Consider the following 24034-nt stretch of genomic DNA (forward strand, 5'->3'; position numbering starts at 1 on the left):
CCGATGGTTGTGTCGCTGCACGTCGACCGAATTCGGACCGTCGATGAAGAAGAGCGAGAGCGCTCTTTCAAGGCCGCTTGCTTTTGTGCGTTCGGAAAGGGCAGTCGCGTGTGTGTGTTCAGGGTGCATCCGAAAGGAGAAAAAAATAAGAGCGACAGCGACAGCTGCAACCAGAGATGCAGAGTCGAAACTCCGCAGCTCGCTGGCCTAGCGTGGCTGCCACTTTGGTGTGTGGGAGCGTGGGAAGACTCTGCTCTTGATTTTTAGAGCTAATTTACATCAGCGTGCGTGCGAGCGTGCGGGCGGGCCGTCTCGTGCGCGTAGTTGTCCAACACCCTGGACAGCGTCGTCGCCTTCCTCCGTACTATACGACACCATACCCTCACTTCGCCTGGTGCGGCGCGGAGACCCCTGTCCTCACCTCGTTCTACGCATCGAACCCCGTCACCTCGTCGACGCTACCGACCTGTTCTCACTCCGACCGGTCAACCCACGTGCGATTCGTCCGAGCGATCACCTGCTTGCATCTCTTCTCCTTCTTATGTCATCCGAAATTGCTGTGCCCACCCACCAGAGCAGCTGAAACACCGGATCCTACTCCCGAATTTTCTTGGGCGACAGGCCAAGACTTTGCCAGGCGCACTCAACGATCTTGATAACACTCAGTCAGACTCACTTCGGCCAGCATCGGTCTAGCCCATTCATGCGATTGGCGGTTCGGATGCGTGGAGAAGGGCCGATCGAAGCAGCCCGAACCGACGCTCCCGACTCACCGCATCTGCTATAAATATAGGAGGGCCTCGGACTCATCATCCTGATCGCTCCTAGCTGCTTTGATCGCCTCGAGACCATTCCAAACAGCAGCTTCCAGCCCCGTATGAGCGCCGCAACACCTACCAGTCCGGGCTTTCCGCTCGCCATGGGCGCGGGTGCCATGTCAGGCCATCTCGCAGGACCATCCTCCAACGCAGGCAGTCCACGCTCACGCCCCACCACGCCTCTCTCGGCTGGCTTGATGCCCTCGGGCCCAACCTATGACGACCTTGCTCGGTGGGAAGACGCCGATGTCGCTTCGTGGCTTAATGCAGCCCGTCTGGGTCAACATGCTTCCACATTTGCCGAGCACGACATTCGCGGCTCGGTGCTTCTGGACGTCGACCAGGCCGTGCTCAGGGAGATGGGCATCACCTTGGTTAAGGATCGCGTCCGCATCTCTGCCGCCATCAAGTTGCTCAACAAGCGCTGTGCCGACTCCGCCGTCGCTCGCAGACCCAGCGTCATCTCCATACCGCCTCTGTCTCCTCTTGCTTCACATCCTCTCTATGCCAACGAAGGAGAGATGGAGTATCTCCAGCACGATCACTCTACCGATCCATCAGCCGACGGTCTTGGCTCCTCCTTCGGTTCCAACTCGATGGGTCTGCGAAGAGGACAGATGCGTCCACCTCCCCTCACCCTCAAGCAATCCACCTCTCGAGGTATGCCAGGATATGCCTCGCCCGCCGGCTCCCTCAACCAGAGCCAAGGGTTTGGCCTCAGTGCAGCTCGCGGTCTCACTCCCGGAGCGGGGCGCGGCAGCGTTTGGAACACCGCCTCTTCGTCGTCCGGCTCGTCAAAACCCAGCACTGCGGACGGCGCTCTCCATCGCAAGGTCAATTCCATAGGGAGCGCTGCGCCCGCCATCGTCGGTGCGTCGTCATCCCTGTCATCATCTCGACACGCATATGGTCACAGCGTTCACAACAATCGACCGAGCACGGCGACCGGTGCCAGCGGCTACTCCAACGTTCCAGGATCGCAGCAACCTCGCGGCGGCCTTACTACGGGCAGCCCAACGGCTGCTTCTTTCGGCAACAACGCGAGCGCCAACGCAGGGCGTCCTTCCACTGCGACGGGTGCACAAACCTATCACACCAGCACGTCAGGTGCCAATTCGGGCAGAGACGGCTACTCTCCGCTCACGCCCATCTCGGAATCCAACTCGCTCGGCAACACTCCCACTACCCCGTCGGCCGCTCAACAACAGCAGCAAGTTGCGGGCTACTCGGTCGGGCGCGGTCCATTTGCTTCTTCGCAACGCTACGCAGCATCGCCTGCGTCTTTGCCGCAGCAACCTTCCTCCGGTGGCACCCTCAGGCACGTCGACAGCGGCGATGGCTATAACCTCAGTGCCGCTCAGCTTGCAGGCTATCAGAATCCCAATCCTCCGACCTTGGAGGATCTCAAACGCCGCACGATCAAATTCATCAGTGAAGAGGACAATACGACACGTATCGTCAACGTCAGCGATTGCCGCGATGCGTACGACGTCATGGCGCGCGTCCTGAAGAAGTTCCTCAAGCCGCCCAGCGGTAACAGCTATACTCCCACCGCCGACCAAGGGCCTACGGGCGACGAGCTGGGTGCCACCGAAACGTGGGGCATCTTTGCCACGAGCGCAGACGGTCAGAACACCAAGGCACTGTCCGACAACGAGCTGCTGGCCATCTGCCATGCTCCCCAACCTCACGATCCTCTTCGAGAGCGTGGTCTCACACTCCGCAGGATCCCCAATCATTTGCCAGGCGAAGATGCCCGCAAGGTCCCGGTGCGTTCCGGCAGGAACAAGCTCGAGGCGTTCTTCGGCGAGCGTATGCCCGTGGCACAGATGCAGCCTGCCGGTCCTGGCTCTGGTGTCACCGATGACGATGATGACGCCGGCAGCGTCACGATTAGCGGCAAAAAGATGAAACGTGCTTCCACCGTCAGCATCATGTCTGGCCTCGGTGTCGGACCCTTCAGCAGCAGCAGTAGTCAGAATGTCCTCTCAAGCCACGCCAACAGCAGTCAGGCCAGCGGAAGGGGCGATGGCAAACATCCGTCCAAGAAGGAGACGAAGCACATGTCGCCACCGCCTGTCACCAGCAAACCAAGCAAGATTCGCAACTTCTTTGGCCAACGTCCTCCGTCGGAGCTCATCAACACCAACTTGGCCGACTTCTTCCCGTCCACCGACTCAAAGGCGCTGCAACGCACCGCCAGGCGTTCCATCTACGGTCGCGCTTCGGCGAGCACTCGTTCTAAGCGCAACAGCACGTGGAGCTTCGTTGCCGACCCAGATGCACCGCCTCTACCGGGTAAGGAGTCGCTCGACGGTCATCAGACGCCGCTCGAGCGGTCATCTGTATCCATTCGAGAGCGCGGCACGACACCGGTCATACAGATTGGATACGATTCACGCTCGGAGGACGACCATTCAACCAGTGCGCCACGCAAGTCGTCTGGCTCGTACTCGAATCATGGCCACCCTGCGACGGGTCCGCCGACGCTGCCGCCGGTGGTCAGCCGCGACTCGCTTGACGAGTGGTCGCGCGACCTCAAGGCGGTCGGTTCGCCGGTCACCGAGGGCAATGCTGCGTTCCAGTCCACTAAGCGTGGTTCCGGAAGTTCGTCGGGCCATCATCAGACTGCTACGCAACACACGTCTTCGCAAGGCAGCGGGTACCGACCGTCAATTTCGCGTCGGGCTTCCGGCGAGAGTGCGAGGAGTCGACGCAGTCTGGCATCCCAAGTGCGACACGGTCTTAGCGCTGCTCGCGAGCGCAACGCCGACGCGGCGAGCCTGCTCACCGTCGATGAGATCACACAAGAGGTTGAGAATCGCAGGGAGAGCATGTCGCTCGCCGGTGCTGGGGGCGGATGGGTGGTTGACGAGGACGGAGTGCCCATTCCGATCCCTGGATCCTCGTCCCCACTGTCGCTGTCGGGGGCTGCCTCGACGCGACCGTCCAGCGGCGGGTCTTCGTCGTACGTGCACAGCGTCAACGTCGATCAAGACGATGACGCAACGCACACGGACGAGGAGGCCAACGAGTCTTCCGACCTCGAAGGTGCGCCACGCATCAAGAAGGCTGTCAGCATTCATTCGAAAGCTCCCTCCGTCCGTACTATGGCGAGCAAGCGCGCCTCGTCAGTGCTCCAAGCTCCGGGTGAGGAGGCCGACCGTCATCTGGGCGATCCCATGGCTGTTGTGCGCAGCACCACGTCCCGCGCTAGTTCGGTTTCCGAGTTGCGTCGTTCCGTCCAGAGCCATGGCGATCATAGCGACGACATATCCGGGTCTGACTATACCGACTCGGACGTTGACTCGAACGAGTCCGAGACCGATGACGATGAGCAACCCAACGACGTCATCCAACCATCGGCCAAGCCGGCACCGATCAAGTGGCACAAAGGTGCTCTCATCGGTGCTGGTTCCTTCGGCAATGTGTTCCTCGGTATGAACGCCAAGACGGGTCTTTTGATGGCTGTGAAGCAGGTCGAGCTGCCCTCGGGCGACTCGCATCTCGACCAGCGCAAAAAAGGAATGCTCGAAGCGCTCGAACGAGAGATCAAGCTGCTCAAGACGCTCGAGCACGAAAACATCGTCCAGTACCTCGACTCGTTCGGCGACGGCTCCCACCTCAACATTTTCCTCGAATACGTTCCCGGTGGCTCAATCGTCGCGCTCCTTCGCAACTACGGTGCGTTCGAGGAACCGCTCGTCCGCAACTTTGTCCGTCAGATCCTCAAGGGTCTTTCGTTCCTGCACAACCGAGGCATCATGCATCGCGACATCAAAGGAGCCAACATCCTGGTCGACAACAAGGGAGGCATCAAGATCTCGGATTTCGGTATCAGCAAGAAGGTCGAATCCGAACTCGTGCTTGCCACCAACAAGGGTGGAGGTGGCGGTGTGGGTGGGGGAGCGGGGGGTGGTGCGCACAGACCGAGTTTGCAGGGAAGCGTGTTTTGGATGGCACCAGAGGTGGTCAAGCAGACGAGCTATACGATCAAAGCGGATATCTGGTCTCTGGGATGTCTGGTTGTCGAGATGATCTCGGGAACGCATCCGTGGGCAGAGCTGAATCAGATGCAGGCGCTGTTCCAGATCGGCATGGGCAGGAAACCGAGTCTGCCGGACGAGATCAGCCTGGAGTGCAGGGATTTCTTGGAAAAGACGTTTGAGCTGGATTACAACGACCGACCGAGTGCGGACGAGTTGTTGAACCATGCGTTTATGGGCACGGAGATGACGTTCCCGGCCGGTGCGGGAGAAGGTGAGAAGGCGGGTGAGGACGATGTTGCTGGAGGTGGAAATGGTGGTGGAGAAGGAGGAGAGGGGGATACTTCGACGGTGTACACGACGAACGAGGGCGAGACGAGCACGACCAGGGAGACCAAGGATGGGAAGAGACCGACGAGATCCAAGTCGACGAGGCGGTTGGACAGGGAGAAGAGGCACAAGGCGGAGGCTGCTGCTGCTGCTGCTGTGGCGGCGGCGGCGGCTGTGCAAGATACGGGTGCGCCGAACACTCCTACCGGTCACACTGCAGGTGCAGCGTCCACGTCTCCGGATGCTGATACGGCGTTGTCAACAAACAGCAAAGTGGGTGGCACGGGAGGCATGCCAGAGAGCATCTCGACGTCGTCCATCGCTACGGCTCGCGGTAACCCCGCTTCGAGCGCCGCAACGTCTGGCGACGCGACGGCCAGCGAGGATATCATCGAACCCTAGAGATGCAACATTGTCACAGTCAACACAAATTCAATTTCAGCGAAGGGCAAAACGGTCGCGTATTTTGCATCGTGGCAACAGCGAGAGGATCTATTAAATGCAATTGGAGCGACGGAAGCGCTGCCAAACATTATGCGTCTACTGCTGAGGGTCGATTTGAACAACGCCGTCCTGTGGGCACTTGTTGGTCGAGACGCCTTGATCGGCACCCTTCTTGCCGATGGTGAAATCGATGCAGTTTGGTCGGGACCCCTCTGCAGCTGCGACCTCGATCGAGGCGGTGGAAGTTTCGAACTTGGCGGTGGAGTCGCTCGTCTCCAGGATTACGACAAATTCTTTTTTCCGCCGAATGCAGAGATCAGACCGTCAGCGATGTTTCATCTCACCAGGAAGGAAAGTCGTGGAACCCGGGAACTCACCATTTTGGTTAGAGGGATTGTAGTCGATGATCGAGTCTCCGGTGTGTGGAAGGACGCGATTGATGGGTCCATCGGCTGATACGAAGCAGGCAAAATTGACGTTCGAGGGTGGAGTGGTTTTGGTGCTGGAGCAGTATGATGCCCATTGGGGTTGGAATGGAACGACGTTACCGCCATGGACGATGGCGACCAATGCCAGGGAGAACAGCACAAAAGCTCGCATCTTTCGAAAGAAAGTCGAATGTCGAGAGACTGAGTGGAATAGGTCGAGGAGAGGTTCGAGGGAGCTGCACAGTATATACGGAAGTAGGATCCTCGAACAGCCGTCGACTGTACTGTTCACGAAGAAGCGTGTGAGGTTGAGTTCAATTTTCTCGAGATCAAGCCCTTCCTGCGGTGGCTGTGTTCAGGGGTGTCCGTCAACCGTCGCCACGGAAGGGGTCTTGGGTCTTGTGGTGGGCATCGTCCCACCTCATTCACCGGTGGGCCGAGTGGGGGAGGCAACAACTGAATGAATGAGACTCTGACAGGCTGGCCATCGCGTGTCATTGCGAGACTCTCTCGTCCGCCCTCCTCCGGTTCCACTGCTCACACGCACTGGAATCAAACCCACAAGCAGAGACTGCAACCTCATCTTGTGAAGAAGCTGCTACCAGAACAGCTGTCGCAAAAGTAGCGTTACAATTCGGAGCCAGTCGTAATCCAGCCATACCATGCATCGCCGGAAAGACTAGACCTACAAGGTGTAAACAAGCCCATCACCTCGCTGACTGTAGGCAGGAATGACGACTGGACCGTCTCGCGGGCACTTTACACTGTACCTGTCGTGGTTCACGTCGGCTGTACCCGGGGGCACGATCAGGTAGTCCACACATCCTTCGTCGACCTTTTGAGCACTAGGTCGGACGATCACCTCGAAGGTGTCTGTGACAAAGTCCAGCGACGTATCGGGCTGGTCGAATGCTACGGCAAATGCTGTTTATCCAAATTTCGAGCCAACCGTAAAGGTCGGTGTCAGTAAGTGTGCTAGTATGATTTCCAAACACTCTGCACCAGCTAGGAAGGAAACGTACAGGTCTCGTCGTTGGGATAGACACGGGTCGAGGACGAGACTTGTGCCGCATCAACAATAACGCCGTCATGCGAGACAAAGCAGACGTACGAAGTTCCTTTGGGAATGTCGACCTTCGAATTACCACAGTAGGCATCGTAGCTTGCGATCGGCTGGCCTCGACTTGCGCCGAAGCACAGCAGAGCCATGGGAAGAGAGATAAAGTGGAGAAGACGCATAATGCTTGCGAAGAGGCCGACACAATATCGAGCGCTCCGGTGTCGAGTATGTTGCCAGGTATCGAGGGCCCCTAGTTGAATGAAGAAGAAAGCCAAGTAGAGGAGGACGACAGCGATGGCTGTCTACCGGTGGGATGCTTTGAGTGAAGTAGGGGACGTTTGGAAACGGGAAACATCGATTTGCGTGTCGTCGTTGATTGCCATCGATTGTACCTGGTTCTCGCGGTGGGCTGCTTTGCCACAAACGGTGGGACTTTCGTTCCCATGCCTGGACAAGTGTCCGCGAGATTGGTCATGAATGTGGGAGGAAGGTAACTGAGATCACCTTCTCGAGTGATGAGGAATCTTCTTCCTCGAATCGTTGTTTCCCAGAACGGAGGTGTCGTTGAGCATTCGCGGTGTAGCCCACGAAAGCTCAAACCTCATCTGGTACTGTACTCTCGCACGCCCAAAGGGTGCTTCCGGCCAGCACATTCAAGTTCATTTCCCAGGACTCAACCTGAGTTCACACCTCACGGACAGCCAATAAAGAGAGCCTTGTGACTGAATTCGCATACGAACTTGTACTGCACTGAAGTTCTACATACTTGCATGCTGAGCGCTTGACTCTGATTCGTGATCACCCACTACTCGTAAGCAGGGATGACGATAGGTCCATCTTTCGGACACTGGGTCTTGGTCTGGTCCTTGGTGTCTGCAGCGGTGTGCGAATCGGGAGGCAGAATGACATAGTCGACACAACCCTGATCGGCTTCCTTCGAGCTTGGCATGAGGGACACCAACATGTTGTCCGTTCCGAATTGGAACGTTGGACCGAACGATGTGAAGACAACCGCCCACGCTGTTACAAATCCGAAACGAAGTGAAAGCGCGATCAGCTGAAGTCCGTCATGTCACCAAATGAAACGTCAAAGAAGGACGAGACTTACACCCATCGTCGTGAGGCAGAAGAGAAACTGACGGATTATCGTCGTCCTGACCAGAGATGGGACCGTCTTGCGAGCTGAAGCAGGCGTACGTGGTGCCCTTTGCACAATCTTTCTTGAAGATGCCGCAGAAATCGTCGTAGCTGAGAGCGGCTCGAGCATGAGCGGCGCTGAAGAGTAGCACAGCACTGCAAAGGAAGAGGAGGGTAGAAAACTGCATGATGTCTGAGAACAAATGTGGCTGCAACAGAGATGTGTAGACTAACGGGAGGAGAGGACAGGATTTGGGGGCTCTTTAAGCTTTTCGCCGAGCCTGCTTCGGCAGACCTTCGTGGGCAATGCTAGGAACTGGGGCTTGATTGTCTTCCCGATGCAACGTCACCACAGGTTGCCACCGTCGTGGCGCTGTAGCCCACATCCCCACTTCTGTAGCTCATAAAGACGTTGAGTGGGCGATCGGAAGGCGCTAAAGTCGCAACAGACACGTATTTTCGACCCACTGCCTGTGTCATCTACTCCGTGGCTCTCCAAAACGTTTGTACCGCCTTTTGATGAAAAGAGGATGTGTGACAGCCGTCAGGATATTCACCACACCCTGAGTCAGTCAACCGGGTTGCTCAGCCGGTGATGGGCTTTTCAATTTCAAACACCCCACAGTCTCTTTGTGCCTTTCCGAGTCCCACCCGAGATTGAGGGGAATTGTCGCCGTCCCTGAAATCTCTGCAACAGGCACCACATGGTCAAGGAGGCGCCAACGAGTTCCTTGCTCAAATCGGGCGTGAATGCTTTTGGTTAAGTCTTGTGTCTTCATAGCCGCACAACCGGAGACTACAGATTCAAAAATGCATTGCAACTGTGAAAGAGTGGACATTGACCGACTGCGAGAAGTACAGTAGCACTTTGCAACTATCTCCCACAAAGCATTGAGGAAGGATGTGACTGATGCTTTGCTAATCCAAGCAACGTAGTGTGGGCGATGCTGCCTAGAGCCTCAAATGAGCGTCTCCCGGACAGAAGTGTCCGACGCGCGTGTCCGCCTTACCCTGCGTGGACGAGATCGTGTACTGTACGCAGGTGTACGGAGACCAATCCGCGTACTTGATCGCGACCATATCGACACGATGTGTCAGCGTCGTGAACCACATCGTGGCACCCGATGCGCCGACCGGAACAGCAATACCTGTATCAATTCGGGACAAAAAAAAAAGCCTTGCTTCGTATCAGTCTGAAATTCCGTTCGTTTTGCCTGGTGGAATCGTGCAACTTACTTCTGAGGTCGTTGGACTGCATCATAACGACACCGGGTGTACTGCTTACGAAGTGAGTCTTGAAGTCGAAAGCGGTGTCGAAACAGATGCCGCCAACAACGGGACGAGCTTGCGGGCTGCAATAACTGTCGTAGCCACCTTGGTACGGGGTGATAAACGCAGCTCGAGTGCAAGCGACACACAGGGAGATGACGAAGAAGAGTGTCGAAAGAGGTGAAGAAACCATTTTAGAGAGGTATATTCAGTTCGAAACGTAGAGCAGATAGGGCATGAGGTGGCTGAGAGGGTCTTGAACAAAGTGAGGAAGTACTACATCTTATACCGTCTGCATGCCCCTTGAGGAACACGCGCCCGCATGCGCATGAACTACACAGCTCGCTCCGGTGGCACTCCAGTCTCAGGACAAAGGTCAGTACCAAAACGTCATCAGCGATCAGCAGCCGAAGTCGGAAGAACCATGCCCGTTCCGCTTTTGGTGGGCTCAGGTGGGCTGCTATTGCGGTCAGGCACACATTCATTCAGCCTTTGTGTCTTGTCCCATTGCTCATGAGACGCCGTTCGAACCCACCAGAAATTTGATACGAAGAAGTTTGATTTTGATACTCGGTGGGAATGCACGTATCAAGCGCAAGAAAGAAACACTTTATGGTCCCGAAGCACAGCCCCTGAAAGCGAAGGTGCAAATTTCATGGAATTCGTGGAAGTAGGACAATATCTGTCTAAGGTCTAAACCCTACCCTCACACAGACACGGCGCCTTGACCAAGGCAATAGTGTCCGGTCCTCGAAGCCGTCTGAGCACCGACGTCCGTAATAGAGTACTGGACGCAGGTGTTGTTTGACCAAGCAGTGTAATCGATCGCGACCATATCAACCCTAACCTTGGTGGTAGTGAAGAATCCGGTGCTGCCTGACAGACCGATGATCACGACGAAACCTGTCGACATGAATTCGCAGAAAACTCGGATGTCAGCTTTGTTCGAATCTGCCATCAACTGTTCCTGCATGCCAACCTACCCTGACCATTGTCAGATGTATAAGCTGTCAGACCTGGTGAGTCTTCCCTAACATCTTCTCTGATGTTGGAGGTCGTCCGGAAGCAGACTACACCAACGCCAGGTGCGGGAGCGTTCGGGCGGCAATAGCTTTGATACACGCCTTCAAACTTGACGAAAGCGGAACCTGGGTCGCCTTGGGCGCCGACGCTCACCAGGGTGACCACCGAGGCTACAAGGGTGAAGATGAGGGATTTGGAGGCTTTCATGCTGAATTAGCGAGCGATTTCGATGTAATCGCAGTAGGAGAGATGGCGGATATGTTTGGATGTCGAGATCGGATGGAACGTTACAATCATGACCAATAAATACAGTAGATCTTGGGTGTAGAAAGCGGCGGGATTTCGTCTCGGCAACCAGAAACGGACAGCCATATGAGATGTGATCTGGTGGCAAGCGCCCACTGCAGGAAACTGATGAAGAACTGTGAACACTGCTGACACAGTTGTCCTGCATTTGGCCGGCGATGTCCCGTCTTGTGGAGCCAACCCACTGTACAGCAACCTCCTTGCTGCTTGCATCTCATCCCGACTTCATACGCACACACGCACGCCACATCGCGTGGCCACGAGATCTGTACCAACTGCGGACACCGCCCAAACGGTTCGTGAGAATGTTGATGGATCCGGCGCGAACTAGCGAGCACAGCTCACACAGGTCGACGGTGTCGAGACCCTTCCTTCGCACGCAGCTGCAAGATCATATCTTCCGCTACGGCCAGCGAATGCCTCGTCGTGCTCGACCTTTCCACCGCTGCGACCGGCGCCGATTGAACTGAGTTGCCTGACTCGAAGCCGTCGTTGCTAGCGGACGCAAGGGAATCCGCTCTTTGCGATCTTGCCAAGGAGATTGCTTGTTCGTACTTTGCGGACCGCTTGATTCTCCGCGCAAAGTCCGAGTCGGTATCGCTCGACTCTCTTTGGTTCGACTTGCTCCGCTGCGCCGCCGATGAAAGCGTCGGTCCATTATCGGCGACATTTGATTGACGCCGACTGCTTTTACTCGCGGAGTTGATCCCATTTCGAGGTGCGTGCACTGCCGAGACGGATGAGGTGGAAGACTTCAACGCGAGGGAGAACCGGCTTTGATCGCTGACGCTGGTCGAAGTGGGCGTGGCTGCAGCGACCACAGCAGCCGTTCTAGCCCTTCGCGAGCCCGCTTCTTTCGAAGGCGATTCAGCGTCCAGCATAGGCATCGCGTCGTCGTGAAGGAAAGTGGATGAACCAGTCGATCCAGCCGCAAAATTTGCTTCCAGATGTCGCGGCACCGAAGTGCCTCGTCGAGAGAAGCTCGGCTCTCTTTGACCGGATCTTCCTGGACGCGGTGTCATGTCTTCTGCGACGACATGCGAGGAAGGGCGAAGGGACAAGCTTGTTCTCGGTCGTGGAACCGACATTGCGAAGCTGGGGCTTGAACTTGCAGATGCGTTGGCGCGGAACGGAGATGACGAGTGTGCCGCAGAGGGAGAGGAAGATTCCATTGAGCGATTGGCGGCCGAGGCCAACGAGCGCAGACGGTGGGTCGAAATGCTTCCAGCACCAAATCTGGCAGCAGCGCGGAACTGTCTTGTCGCCTTCACGATATCCTTCCACTTATGCCAGTGCTGGCGCACAAGCCGTTCTCGAATCATCCTGGTCGCCTGATTAGACATCTGAGCAGCGGGCAGATGCTGCTGCCACCGCTGCAAAGCATTGTGCTTGAGCGAAGCGTTGCGCATTCTAATGGCGGGCAATAGAGGCGTCCGAGCCTTCCACGCCTCGAGCACCCATCGCTGCGACAGCTGCTGACGTCGCAACAGCATATGATACTCCTGCATCGCCAGCGCGCGTTCCTTCAATTTGTCTCTCCAATTGTTCCACGATGTAGCGAGCATCCTCTCCCGTCTCGAGGCTTCCAATGCTTCTGCTTTTTCTCGTCTGTCCTTCTGCTCACGCGCGAAAGTTAGCCAGTGAGCAAAAGTTTGCCTCTTTCTCTCCTCCTCTTTGACATCGATGTAGCTGTTCATGAGCGCCAACTGATCGTCGTGCCGCAGACAGGCTTCGATCCATGCGTACAGAGCAGCTTTGAGCAAGCGCCGCTGACGCTGCTCTTTCACCTCCAACTCCCTGTTACGCACCTCGATGATCTTGGCGACCCACTGCTGGAGGTAAGCTCGAGCGAGTTTCTCGTTGCTCTCAGCGAGCGAGGTCCGCAGTAATGCAGCCAAGCGTTGCTGTTTGGCTGCCTTTGATCTCCAAATTTCGAACACTTGCTCGACCAGACGCCGATTGTGAGCTGCTTCTTTGTTGTCAGCACGTTGAGTGCGAAGCCTTGATCGCCACTGATGCATCCCAGACCGAAGCGTGAAGTAGTCAGAGACAGCTTCCGACTTTTGACGAAGGAGACGATGCTGGAGCTGTTTGTTTCTCCACGTGATGAAATATCCGTTACAGATCGTCTTGCTCCGTTTAGCCTGAGCCTCTTCTTCCCTCTGTTGGAACCGCGTGGCGAGTTGCCTCCATCGACCGATACACGTAGCTTTAATGCGCTCCTGGCGGCGCTCGACAATGGTGGACTCGCGTTGCTGCAAGCTCGTTACCAGCGAAGTATAGCGATGCTTCCAGTGAGAGAAGGTGCTCTCCAGTGCAGATGAGGTACGGACGCGCTGGAGGAGAGCAGCGCGCGACAGCAATTGCCAGTGATGGAAGTGTGATTGCATGTTGTCCGTCTGGATGCTGCCGTGCATCTGAACGGCTTGGTCTTGCATACTTAGGATCTTCTGGCTTGAAAGGCGCCAGGCGATGAAAGCGGTCTGCTTGACTCGTCGCGTGCGCCATCGTCTTGCAAGCGCCTCTTGCTTGCGATGCTGCTGTCGTTGAGCAAGGACCTGCTTCCAGCTGTCGAGCGCTGCAAGCTTGAGCCGTCGCTCAGCAAAAGCGCGAGAGAGACCAGACAGCAAGGTCCGCTCCCGCCAAATGTGCAGCGACTCTACGAGCAAAAGCCGATCGCGATGCTGTTGAAATTGATGCATCGCTCTGGCCTTCTCCGAACGATCAGACCATCGCTCGAAAGACTGGGACAGAATCAAGCGGCTTTGCTTGATCTTGGTGATCTTTTCTCGTGTCTGGAGCTCTTGCGTGTGGTCAGAGCGTAGTTGCCACAGAGCAAAAGCACCACCTTGAAGATGATGGCGTCGAAAGCCGTCAGCGAGGTGACACATGTGGTTGTGCTTCCAGAGATTGAAGGCAGTCCTGGTCATCCTCATCTTCACGGCTGCTGTTGTGGTATAGTAGGCAGAGCGCATCGAGCCCTTTTTGAGCTCTCCCTTGCGCTCTCTGGCAACATTTGTGAGGCGTTTCCATGTCCGGAAAGCGGTGAGTGTGCAACGGACTCGATCCGTCCTTTCGCCAGCACGCCTGCCCTGCAGGTCTTGCTCGTCCTGTGCTCTCCATCGCTCCCAGGCTTTTTGCATTGTGACGCGAGCGCTGGCATCAGCTGCATTCTGGCTCATTTCGAGTTGTTTGCGGGTCAAAGTGATCCACCAAGCCAAGCAGGTCTGAAGCAATCGGCGCGCTCGCCACAATCCTGCCATCTCCTGCAAGTTGTCTACAGCCTTTTGCTCGTGTCGTTCCTGTTGGGCACCTCGAGACTGTCGGAGAGTCGCTCGAGCGGATTGGGACGAGCGGACGAGCTCATCGAAGCGTCGCTTGGCATCTGCTGGCAGACGGACAGCGTCTGTCTGCGTTCCGCACACGCGACCATCGTTTCCGAAGTTCAACGAGTGGTGTGGAGAGTTGCTCAAGCCGATGTGGTCGCCAAGCTGATCTGCCTGCATCATGCGCCTGAGCCGAAGTTGAATCGCGGAGATGGGATCGTCCGTTGGAAAATGAGCGGGCAGTGCCTCGTCCTCTTGAGCAAGCTCGTCGTGCAATAGCCGGTGGGAATATGGCGGTGACCGCGGCTCAGGTGGCGGGCTGCTCGATCGTGGTGAGCCGAGGTCGTATCGAGAAGCCAAGACTGTGCGACGTTCTTGCGTCTGGCGCGGCGTATAGGCTGGAGTCGGATCGGCCGATTTCCTTTCAGCTCGAGAACGACGCTCAAATGACTGATCCCATCCGTGATCAGAGTTCACGTCGGCACCATGCTGAGTCGAGCTGCCCGTTGCGCTTCGACTGGTGCTCTGCGTTACCGCGCTGAGGTCAGTTTCGTCGCCACTGTTCGGATCGAGGCCGAAAGCAAGACGCACCGAGTCCCATCGTTCCCGCCAATTCCTCCCGCGAACCTTGACGAAGCTGAGCAAGATAGTCCATAGGTGAGCATCCCAGTCCACTTGAGCAGGCCCACGAGACGTACCCGCTGAACGATACCTGCGATCAAGCTCGCTCGGCAGCTGCGCGGTGTAGGCTGCTTTGAGCTGCGAAAAGTCAGCAGCCTGGGACGGCAATGAGGCTACGAGCCGGTCGAAGAAATCTATGTCTTCGTCCGTCAGCGTTTTGAAGGCTTGATTGATCGAGAAGCGAGAAGAGACTGATGGTGGCGTCGTTGACGTCGAGACCGTGGAGCGGGACGAGCTCGCGATAGAAGCGGCGGTTCGGGAAGCGGACGAAATGGATGCTTGCATGGGCGACTGCGACAGCGGTGATGGGTTTGCAGGTCGATGCACGGATTCGCGCAAACGAGCTTCTCGAAGGTTTTGTCTAAGTTGTCCAAGACTAGACGATCCATCGAAACGTGGGGTCCCGAGATGGTCCACATCGTTCCTGGCATGATTGAGACCATTCATGGTGATCATGTGTGTGTTTCAGGATCAGACTGCGCTGATAGGATCATGTTGACTCGACATATGGCAGCGTCCCATTGAGGTGAGGATGTCGAGAGGTGATAGAGAGAGAGATGTTGAGTCGTCACAAGAGCATGTATGCAAAGCGCACGGATGGATCCCGAGATGACAAGGAATACGTTCCAGCTGGCCGTGGGAACCTCCGTCGGGGAAAGGATCAAGCTCGGAAGCCGAGAATCGGTGGCTGGACACTGTCTGATAGTCGAGGAGGGATGATCTGGTGCTCGTGGTGGGCATGTGAGCTTGTCGGCGCCGTCCGATGACGGTAGCACCCAGTCGAGCTCGATGGCGAAGCAAAAGTCAAAAAAGAGTGCCAACTGAATGCGAGCAGCCTGCAGCAGGGCTCCGCCTCCACGCTCCGAAAGACCAACACTTTTCTTGGTGCCGTGGACTCGCTTCTTGTCTGTCTTCGAGGCGTTGGCTGCAGCAGTCGCGTCGCGTGCCGATCCAGCAAGCTTCATCGTGGCCCGATTCGCAAGATACCCGACAGGACCATTCCTTGCCTTTGCCTTTCACTTTTCCGGCTAAAGCTGATTTCAAATGTTGCGAAAATCGAGAGGGGCCAAGGGCAAGAAGAACGTGCCTACACCACACGCGCTGCAAGGTGGAACGACAACCCTTTTGTTCATTTTTGGAAGAAAGTTCAACACGAGCCACAAAATTTCCCGCAAAAATTCTCTGAAAATTTCACCTCCGAGCAGCGACGCTGTGTGGCAGCAGCCCTGATCAATTCGCTACGCTACCGTGCCGTACGGTGCTGCTGGAGCACAAGGAACAGCTGCCGTTCAGATCCTCGTCGAGCTGCTTGGTGCACCCATCCTCCTTACTCTCACCACCGCGTGTATCGACAGTTCGGACTCCATCTGTTGAAGTACAGGGTCACCTACCTCGTTTCGTGTTTCGTTGTCCACTACCACTCCCTGTTCCGGTCCCTCACGACGCCTTTCACCCACTCCGGCTCTTGCCTGAACATCAACGGCTCCTCAACCCGCGTGTCGCTCACATCTGGCGATTCTGTGGCTGTTGCTTTCATTCACTGATACCCCTCAAACAGGATCGATCTGGATCCAGGACACGTGCTCCTTTTACCTTTCGAAGTCTCCCCAAAAGCACACTTAGACGCAGAAACCATGTCTGGCGCAACACAGGCTCTTGAAGCCCTCTACAAGGCACCCTCCGCAGAAGAATGCTACGTCGCAGCAGAACAGCTCGCCGAATCCATCAACCACAGCAGCCTTCGCGTTCTCCAATCCGAAGGCGTCCTCGACAGCCTCGTCAAGGCGTCCAAGAACAAGAAGAGCGGTTACGAGCGTGAAGCTGCCGCCATCGGCCTGGACGCCATCTTTGTCAAGGTTGGCGGCAAAAATGCTCCCACTCCTCTCGGTGCGGAACCATGGCTCCTCCACACCCTTCCTGCCATTCTCGAACTCTACGCGGACAAAGGTGATGTCGTCCGTCAAGCCGCCGAGACCGCTGCTGGCTCGCTGCTTTCCTTGGTCCCTCCCGAGGCAGCTCCCGAATTCCTCGGTGTCCTCTACGAAGTGCTTGGATCCGGTAGTGCAAAATGGCAGGCCAAGGTGGGCGCACTCAAGCTGATCGGCCGTCTCAGCGGTTTGGCCAGCGAGCAGGTCGGCGACGAGCTCGTCGAGCTCATCCCATACCTCACCAAGGCCATGCACGAGACCAAGGCCGAGATCTCCAAGCAGGCACGTAAAACCGCCATCAAGGTCTGCGAGTCGTGCCTCGACAACAAGGACATCCGACCATTCATCCCCGATCTGGTGGGCTGCATGGCTCAGCCCGACGCCGTACCCGAATGCATCAAGAAGCTGTCCGGAACCACTTTTGTCGCCGAGGTGACTGGTCCCGCATTGGCCGTCATGGTTCCTTTGCTCGCTCGTGCACTCAACGAGCGAAGCCAGAACGTTCAGCGACAGGCCGTCGTCGTCGTCGACAACCTCTGCAAGCTCGTTCGCGACCCGCACGAGGCCGCCAAGTTCTTGCCCGAGCTCACTCCCGGTGTCGAGCGCATCGAGAAGGGGGCCAGTTTCCCCGAGGTGCGTGAGCACGCAAAGAGCGCTCTCGACACACTCACCGCCGCCACCGCTGCTGTTGGTGAAAATGCCACCACCGAGGACCCCAAGAAGATCTTCGAGCAGCAACGCAACGCCGCCCTCGACGCCGTCATTGCGGCTGTCCAGCCTTACGTGCCCGAAGAGCACGCCAACCTCAAGAGCGATGCATTTGCGCTCACGGGCCTCGAATACTTGGCCAAGCTCATCGTTCGCCTTGCCGACAAGCGCGTCCTCCACGCTAGCGCATGGGACGACGTCTATGTTCAGCCATACCTCCGTCGAATTTGCAAGGATGCCGAGGCTGCTCAGACCGCCACCGCCGACCTGCGCAAGACCTACATCGAGCTCGACAAGGCCCGCTTCGGCAACTCTGAAGAGGAGGATGACGACGAAGCCGGCGAGTGCCTCTGCCGTACCGAGTTCTCGCTCGCCTACGGTGGTCTTCTGCTACTCAACCACACTACCCTCAAGCTCTACCGCGGTCACCGATATGGTATCGTGGCTGCCAACGGTAGCGGCAAGTCGACCCTGCTCAAAGCCATGCGCGATGGCAAGGTCGAAGGCTACCCTTCGCAGGACGAGGTTCGCACGCTCATGGTCGAGCACAGTCTCCAGGGTGAGGACGGTTCCACCCCCATCATCGACTTTATCGCCAACGACAAGAAGTTGGTCGGCAAGTCGCGCGAGCAGGTTGCCGAAAAGCTGCGCGAAGTAGGCTTCGACGACGAGAAGCAACAGAACCCTGTCTCGTCGCTCTCCGGTGGTTGGAAGATGAAGCTCGAGTTGGCACGTGCCATGCTCTCGGACGCTGTCGTTTACCTGCTCGACGAGCCCACCAACCACTTGGACGTCGCATCCATCGCCTGGCTCGAAAATTTCCTCGTCACCAACAACCAAATCACCGTCGTCACCGTCTCGCACGACTCGGGCTTCCTCGACAATGTCTGCACCGACATCATCCACTACGAGAAGAAGAAGCTGCGCTACTACAAGGGCAACCTCTCGGACTTTGTCGCGACCAAGCCAGAGGCCAAGGCTTACTACTCGCTCGCCGCAACGACGGTCAAGTTCACCTTCCCTCCTCCCGGATCGCTCATGGGTGTCCGCTCCAACACGCGTACCATCCTCAAGATGTCCAACTGCACATTCACATACCCTGGCATGACCAAGCCGTCGCTCAACGACACATCTTGCGCCATTAGCCTCTCGAGCCGAGTCGGTGTGCTCGGTCCGAACGGTGCCGGTAAGAGTACGCTGATCAAGGTGCTCACCGGCGAGACGGTCCCGCAGCAAGGTAAGGTGGAGAAGCACCCCAACCTGCGTATTGCCATGATGGCGCAGCACGCCTTCCACCACTTGGAGCAGCATCTCGAGAAGACAGCTGTCGAATACATTGCATGGCGATACCAGGACGGCCACGACCGAGAGATGACCGAAAAGGCGTCGCGCAAGATGACGTCCGAGGAGAAGGCGCAGATGGAGACCCCCATCAAGTCCACCACTGGCGAGTCGCGCAAGGTCGAGTACATTGTGGGACGACAGAAGCTCAAGAAGTCGTACCAGTACGAGATCAAGTGGGTCGGCTACGAGCACCGCAACAACTCGTGGATCCCGCGCGATCGTCTGCTGGAGCTTGGATTCAGCAAGCTCGTGCAGCAGTTCGACGACTTTGAAGCATCGCGAGAAGGTGCCGGCTCGCGCGAGATCAGCGTCAAGCTCATCCGACAGCACCTCGAGGCTGTCGGTTTGCAGGGCGAGATTGCGCAGCACCACGCTGTGGGAGGCTACTCGGGTGGTCAGAAGGTCAAGGTGGTACTGGCAGCTGCCATGTGGAACAACCCGCAATTGCTGGTGCTCGACGAGCCGACCAACTACCTGGATCGAGACGCGCTCGGTGGGTTGGCCACCGCCATTCGCGACTGGGCGGGTGCTGTGGTGATCATCTCGCACAACATGGAGTTCGTCGGTGCCCTTTGCCCCGAGATCTGGAACGTCGACCACGGACGCATCATCTCTAGGACCAAAGCTCAGCTGGCTGAGGGTGCGTTCTTGGACGAGATGGAGAACGCCTCGACGCCTGGCGCTTCTGTGCCCGGCACACCCATGCCTGGCAGCACTGCCGCTTCTCGCCTCGCATCCAAGGCGGGCACTCCCGCTTCGTCCGCAGCGCCTACACCGGCAGGGTCAGGCGACGAGGGAGACCAAGATATGTCCAAGTTCAAAGCCAAGAAGGGAAAGAAGAAGCTCACGCGTAACGAGAAGAAGGCGCAGGAGGAGCGTCGTCGTCTGCGCCTCAGCCGGTGGCTCACGTACGGTGGCGACCGCGAACCCGACACCGACGACGAGTAAGCGCGCTCACTTGGATTGCCTGTCACGACACATTGACCGTTTTCGCACATACATAGAGTTCCCCCGTAGCAGCAGCATGGCTCCGAGTAACATAGATCTAAAACAGTTTCTTCCAAAGAAAGCCAAAGGTGTGCAGGACCCCGATTTCATTTGGATCGGCCGTCGCTTCAATGAGATTCTGACGATACAAACGGCTGATGAGAGGAATCACCGTGATAGAACACGACTGCATGGTCTACAGTGTTAGCGAAATGTCAAAAGTCGGAAGCTGACGACATCAGCTGAACGTTTGCGAAGCTCTCATCGTTACGGTGGGGGAAAAAACAAGTGACGAGATGCAAATGAAAGCGCACCACGAGAACGGAATCACTTAATTCGCCGAAACCTTCTCGGCTGCATCCCTGCTTGCAGGCTGGTTGATGGAATTACATCTCTAATCAAGCTTTCCTTATCGAGCCAATCAGAGCGCGTGATTTTCAATCCCAACGGAGCGGATCGTCGGAAGTTCAAGATGCTTGCTTAGGAAGAGGGGAAAGACTTTCTGTCTTCTGTTTGAGCTAGACGAGGTCGAACTGGACATGTCAACACTGGAGTCGATGCAGTGTGTCAGAGGCAAGCGATGCCGGGGGTTTTCAGGTACCACAGTGGAACTAAATCACGGACGGAGTTGATGAGACAAAGCTCTGTTCTGGATGTACAAGACCGACAGTTGAACGAGCCGGAATTGACGGTGATTCGGTCGGGGTTTTCTGGTGGTCTGTTGACAGAGAGCCGAGAAGCAGCTCGCTCGGTCAAGACCGGGATCCACCGTTGCTGATGACAATAGACGAAGGTAGTGATGACGGTCACCGGTCTTCTCGAGCACTTCGCTTAGGTGCCTTTGTCACTTCGTCACTGGTGTCGGTGTTGCAAGCATTCAGACACACCAACAGCGCAAGGAAGCCCCGTGACCGTTGTGCAGAGGCGTTGTTTTGCTTCATCGCTCTGTACAGTAATACCATCTTATTGATATATGAGGAGCGACATAGTCCAGACCGAACTCGGACCGTTGTGAGATTCATGGCTGACCGCAGTGCGGCTATACGGCGGCGCAGGCGGGAGGCAAGAAGCATTCGGCGCCTCCGCCGTCAAGATATGCGATCTAATCGATTCGAGCCAATCATGCGTAACACAGTCATCGCGTCGGAAATCCTATTGGCTGGCGAGCATGTGGTTGAGCCGTGGCAGAGTCATATTGAACCGCTCGACCTCGTGGGTGGGACGCTCGCTCTCTCAGGTCGCCTCCGGAAGATTGACCGGAACCGGAAACGCAAAGAGATGGCCTCGAGGCGCTTTCCTGCCGCTCGTCCTTGCTAGGCAGCAGAGTTTATTTTAGTTCGTCTTCACCTGCCGCTCCTAGTGCCGACACGCCTGTACCTGCAGCCTCTTCTTTTGATCCGACATCGTTTGAGGACTCCCTCGTTGATGGCATCCGGTGCATCCCTACTCAGAGACTGTTCGGTTGCTCGTTAGGGAGGAGAGCGTTCCTTGCAAAGAAGATCTTCCGAGCCACTGTTTCACTGCAGTGAATGCGAGTGACGATCGATGACAGTCACGCCGACGGGTTTCGTGGCGTTCGCTTCGCTTAGATCGCCCTCCGTCACTGACCAATACAATGTCAATAAGCGCTCACCAGTACATTGTCGGCTCGAGCAGCTCGACGGCTCGATGTTGGAGCAAGTTGGAGGCTTGCATGACTCCGACCAGAGCAAGATCTCAACGAAGCAAATCGGTCGCGAAGCTCACCTTCTTGCAGGCCTTCAACTTTATAATAAAATAAAATTGAAAAATCCGGATTTCTTCCGAGCAGGCCGTGCTCGCGGTTTGGCCGACGCCACGACTTTTTTTGCTGGGCGGCGCGAGCGAGCAAGCGTTATTTCAACCCGTGAATCTGGTCAACAAAGGCAGTCCGGTGGAGCCGACCGCGTCTGACCGGTAAGGCATCACTTCTCTCTGCGTGGGCTCTGGCCTTTTCTGTGCTGCCGCGGATCTCATTTCATCGCCCTCGAGTTTGGCATTCGAACACTGTTGGAGATCATAGCCGGGACCTAAGTTGATGATGGTTGCGTTACATGGCTTGGCACCTGCTCGCCTGCTACAATATCCCGTTAGTGTCGTTAGGACCGAAAACCCTTGGACCATGCACTTCAACCTCCTGTTCTCACGAGCCATCTGGATTTCAGTGTCCGACCGTGTCTTGTTCGATCGCGTACACCGTGCCCGTCGGACCGCACGAACACCCACGTCGTAAGTTTCCCCTTCGATCATAGAAGGCTAGAGCTTTGCTTTGCAAAGTGTGTGAATTGCGAACCGATGTTTCGTCCTTCGCATTGTGGCACACTGTTGGTTTGGGAGGTAACGCTGACTCTGAAAGACGAAGGCGACAAGACAGCACCTCAAGTGCCATTGATGAGCTCGGAAGAGGGTGACCGCCCACGCTCGTTCATCAACCGTCAGTCCACGTCTTCTACGAGCAAAAAGGCAGGTCAAAGCGTTTGTGTTGGAGGTTGCGTCGAGATCGGAGGGCGTGCCGATCAGCACCCTGCGCAGAACGCGACCAGCCATCAACCTACATAATCGCTCGCACCACACGCGTGGGCGTTGCTCCCAGTCCCTTTGAAAAGTCGCTGGCCTCCGCTATACCCCTCTTGAAGCCTCGTGCAACCGTCTGACTTCTTAGCAACAGGTCGATTGTCATCTTCGTAATATACTACTTTGTTTTCCCCGGGTGGTCCGCAACAAGTGGCATCTTGTCTGTGCTGGAGCCTTCGAAGCCTTCAAGCCAGAAGCGAACCGAATTCGGATCGATCTACACAGTTGGAAAGTCGGTCTGATCTGCAGGTGACATTGCCGGCTCGCCCGCTCTCTCTGACCGCTTTTCGGTCTTTTCCATTGTGCGGCAAACAGAGACTTATTTAAAATACAATTTTATGATTTATGAAAAGAAAGCTTTGCGGTGACTGTCCCGACCAGCAGCCTGCCGCCTCGCCTCGCCTGTGCTGCAACTCTTGGGACCCACATGCAATTTCCTCATACGCGAAGCACTTTACGCAGAGCACTTCGGAAGCTGAGAGTGCAAGCTGCAGCTTCTCTGGCTACTGTAGCCGTGTGCTTGGTTTCTCTGTCTCGCTCTCTCACGCCGGCCCCACCGTTGCTTGTCGACCCTTGAACGCAGAAAGCAGGTAGCTGAGCCTGTCTCAATCGGTCGTTGCTGCGTGCCGCCCACCCTCTCATCCCACGCTCTTATGCTCTTTCCGTCACCACCCCTTGTCTGCCCTCCCTCGAGCCTCTTTTCGCTTGCTTCCGAACGTCACAGTCAGACTTGGTCATTGCGTCTGCAATTTCAACTTGCTCGACTTTTTGGATTTGGCGGGTTCGGTCAGTGTTGCATCTCGCTTTCCTGCCTGTTCAGCCACCGCTCGGTGCCATTCGGTCGTCGCCATCCTCGTCCACCCCCATCCTCATCCCCATTCCGACTTACGGCAGCTGCCTGACTCGACCACACTCTACGCACCTCTCCCGCCTTCACCGTCCCACCTCGCTCTGCGACAAAGCAAACGCCACCTTGTCGCGACCGTGCGTATCCGTCCAACGCATTTCCTTCGCCGGTAGAACTATCGATCGAACTCTCCTGCGACACCCTTTGGCTAAGCCCATCTACACACCGGTTTCCGCCGATCCTCATCCGCCTACACTGGTAAGTTGATACTGGTTTCTTTCCTTGTTCTTTCCTTGCCAATCTTCGACTCGATCATACATTGCATCCACACGCACAATCCTCTTCGTCAACTCCGAGTTCCATCAGCATTGTCATCGCACTCGCATCACCGTACTCGATCGTTACGCCGTCCTCACCAGCTTAGACAGCTCTGATCGCGATCGAATGCCTCGAGGAACGGTCTATTTTCATCTTCGTCCCCTGCAATCTTGGCGGGCGCTCGTCTCACCATCTCAACCCAGCATCGGCCCTAAGCTACACGCAACCAGGGCATCTTCCACAACGATTACAATTACCGCCTTTCGGACGCTGCTCGTTTCCGTGATCAGCGCAGTGTTCTCTGCATTAGCCTTGCCGCGCTTTTCGAGGAATCCCCGCCGGGCGACAACCTCATCATCATTGCCCAGGCTCGACTCTCATCTTCTTTCCTCAACACTGATTCGGTTCGCGAACATCTTTACTGATCCGTTGCTGCATCTACCTTCACCTTCTCTCCGCATGCTCCACTGGACATGCAAACCGACTCGATTCCTCTTTGATA

The 24034-nt window shown here is 56.4% G+C and overlaps 8 protein-coding genes across 8 annotated transcripts; 5 read left to right on the forward strand and 3 right to left on the reverse strand.

Moving 5' to 3' along the window:
* Positions 1–3: 3 nt before the first annotated feature.
* On the forward strand, positions 4–696 carry PHSY_007443 (tyrocidine synthetase 1; the record flags this gene model as incomplete). Its single annotated transcript, XM_012338037.1, has 2 exons — positions 4–227; positions 345–696. 2 exons carry the CDS (start codon positions 4–6, stop codon positions 694–696), a joined length of 576 nt encoding a protein of 191 aa, XP_012193427.1.
* Positions 697–919: 223 nt separating this feature from the next.
* PHSY_007444 (STE/STE11 protein kinase) lies at positions 920–5536 on the forward strand (the record flags this gene model as incomplete). The annotated part of the gene is made up of 1 exon (XM_012338038.1): positions 920–5536. One exon carries the CDS (start codon positions 920–922, stop codon positions 5534–5536), a length of 4617 nt encoding a protein of 1538 aa, XP_012193428.1.
* A 1097-nt stretch (positions 5537–6633) lies between these two features.
* On the reverse strand, positions 6634–7215 carry PHSY_007445 (oligopeptidase; the record flags this gene model as incomplete). The annotated part of the gene is made up of 3 exons (XM_012338039.1): positions 6634–6691; positions 6777–6918; positions 7029–7215. The coding sequence occupies 3 exons, from the start codon at positions 7213–7215 to the stop codon at positions 6634–6636; spliced, it is 387 nt and encodes a 128-aa protein (XP_012193429.1).
* Positions 7216–7871: 656 nt separating this feature from the next.
* On the reverse strand, positions 7872–10430 carry PHSY_007446 (peptide transporter MTD1; the record flags this gene model as incomplete). Its single annotated transcript, XM_012338040.1, has 5 exons — positions 7872–8086; positions 8175–8432; positions 9214–9351; positions 9440–9577; positions 10358–10430. 5 exons carry the CDS (start codon positions 10428–10430, stop codon positions 7872–7874), a joined length of 822 nt encoding a protein of 273 aa, XP_012193430.1.
* A 712-nt stretch (positions 10431–11142) lies between these two features.
* PHSY_007447 (potential spindle pole body-associated protein) lies at positions 11143–15093 on the reverse strand (the record flags this gene model as incomplete). Its single annotated transcript, XM_012338041.1, has 1 exon — positions 11143–15093. The coding sequence occupies one exon, from the start codon at positions 15091–15093 to the stop codon at positions 11143–11145; it is 3951 nt and encodes a 1316-aa protein (XP_012193431.1).
* Positions 15094–15365: 272 nt separating this feature from the next.
* PHSY_007448 (hypothetical protein) lies at positions 15366–16352 on the forward strand (the record flags this gene model as incomplete). Its single annotated transcript, XM_012338042.1, has 2 exons — positions 15366–15549; positions 15727–16352. The coding sequence occupies 2 exons, from the start codon at positions 15366–15368 to the stop codon at positions 16350–16352; spliced, it is 810 nt and encodes a 269-aa protein (XP_012193432.1).
* A 90-nt stretch (positions 16353–16442) lies between these two features.
* PHSY_007449 (hypothetical protein) lies at positions 16443–19736 on the forward strand (the record flags this gene model as incomplete). Its single annotated transcript, XM_012338043.1, has 1 exon — positions 16443–19736. The coding sequence occupies one exon, from the start codon at positions 16443–16445 to the stop codon at positions 19734–19736; it is 3294 nt and encodes a 1097-aa protein (XP_012193433.1).
* An 816-nt stretch (positions 19737–20552) lies between these two features.
* On the forward strand, positions 20553–21092 carry PHSY_007450 (hypothetical protein; the record flags this gene model as incomplete). Its single annotated transcript, XM_012338044.1, has 1 exon — positions 20553–21092. One exon carries the CDS (start codon positions 20553–20555, stop codon positions 21090–21092), a length of 540 nt encoding a protein of 179 aa, XP_012193434.1.
* Positions 21093–24034: the final 2942 nt, after the last annotated feature.

Source organism: Pseudozyma hubeiensis (assembly GCF_000403515.1).
Source record: "Pseudozyma hubeiensis SY62 DNA, scaffold: PHS70, whole genome shotgun sequence".
Taxonomy (NCBI): domain Eukaryota; kingdom Fungi; phylum Basidiomycota; class Ustilaginomycetes; order Ustilaginales; family Ustilaginaceae; genus Pseudozyma; species Pseudozyma hubeiensis.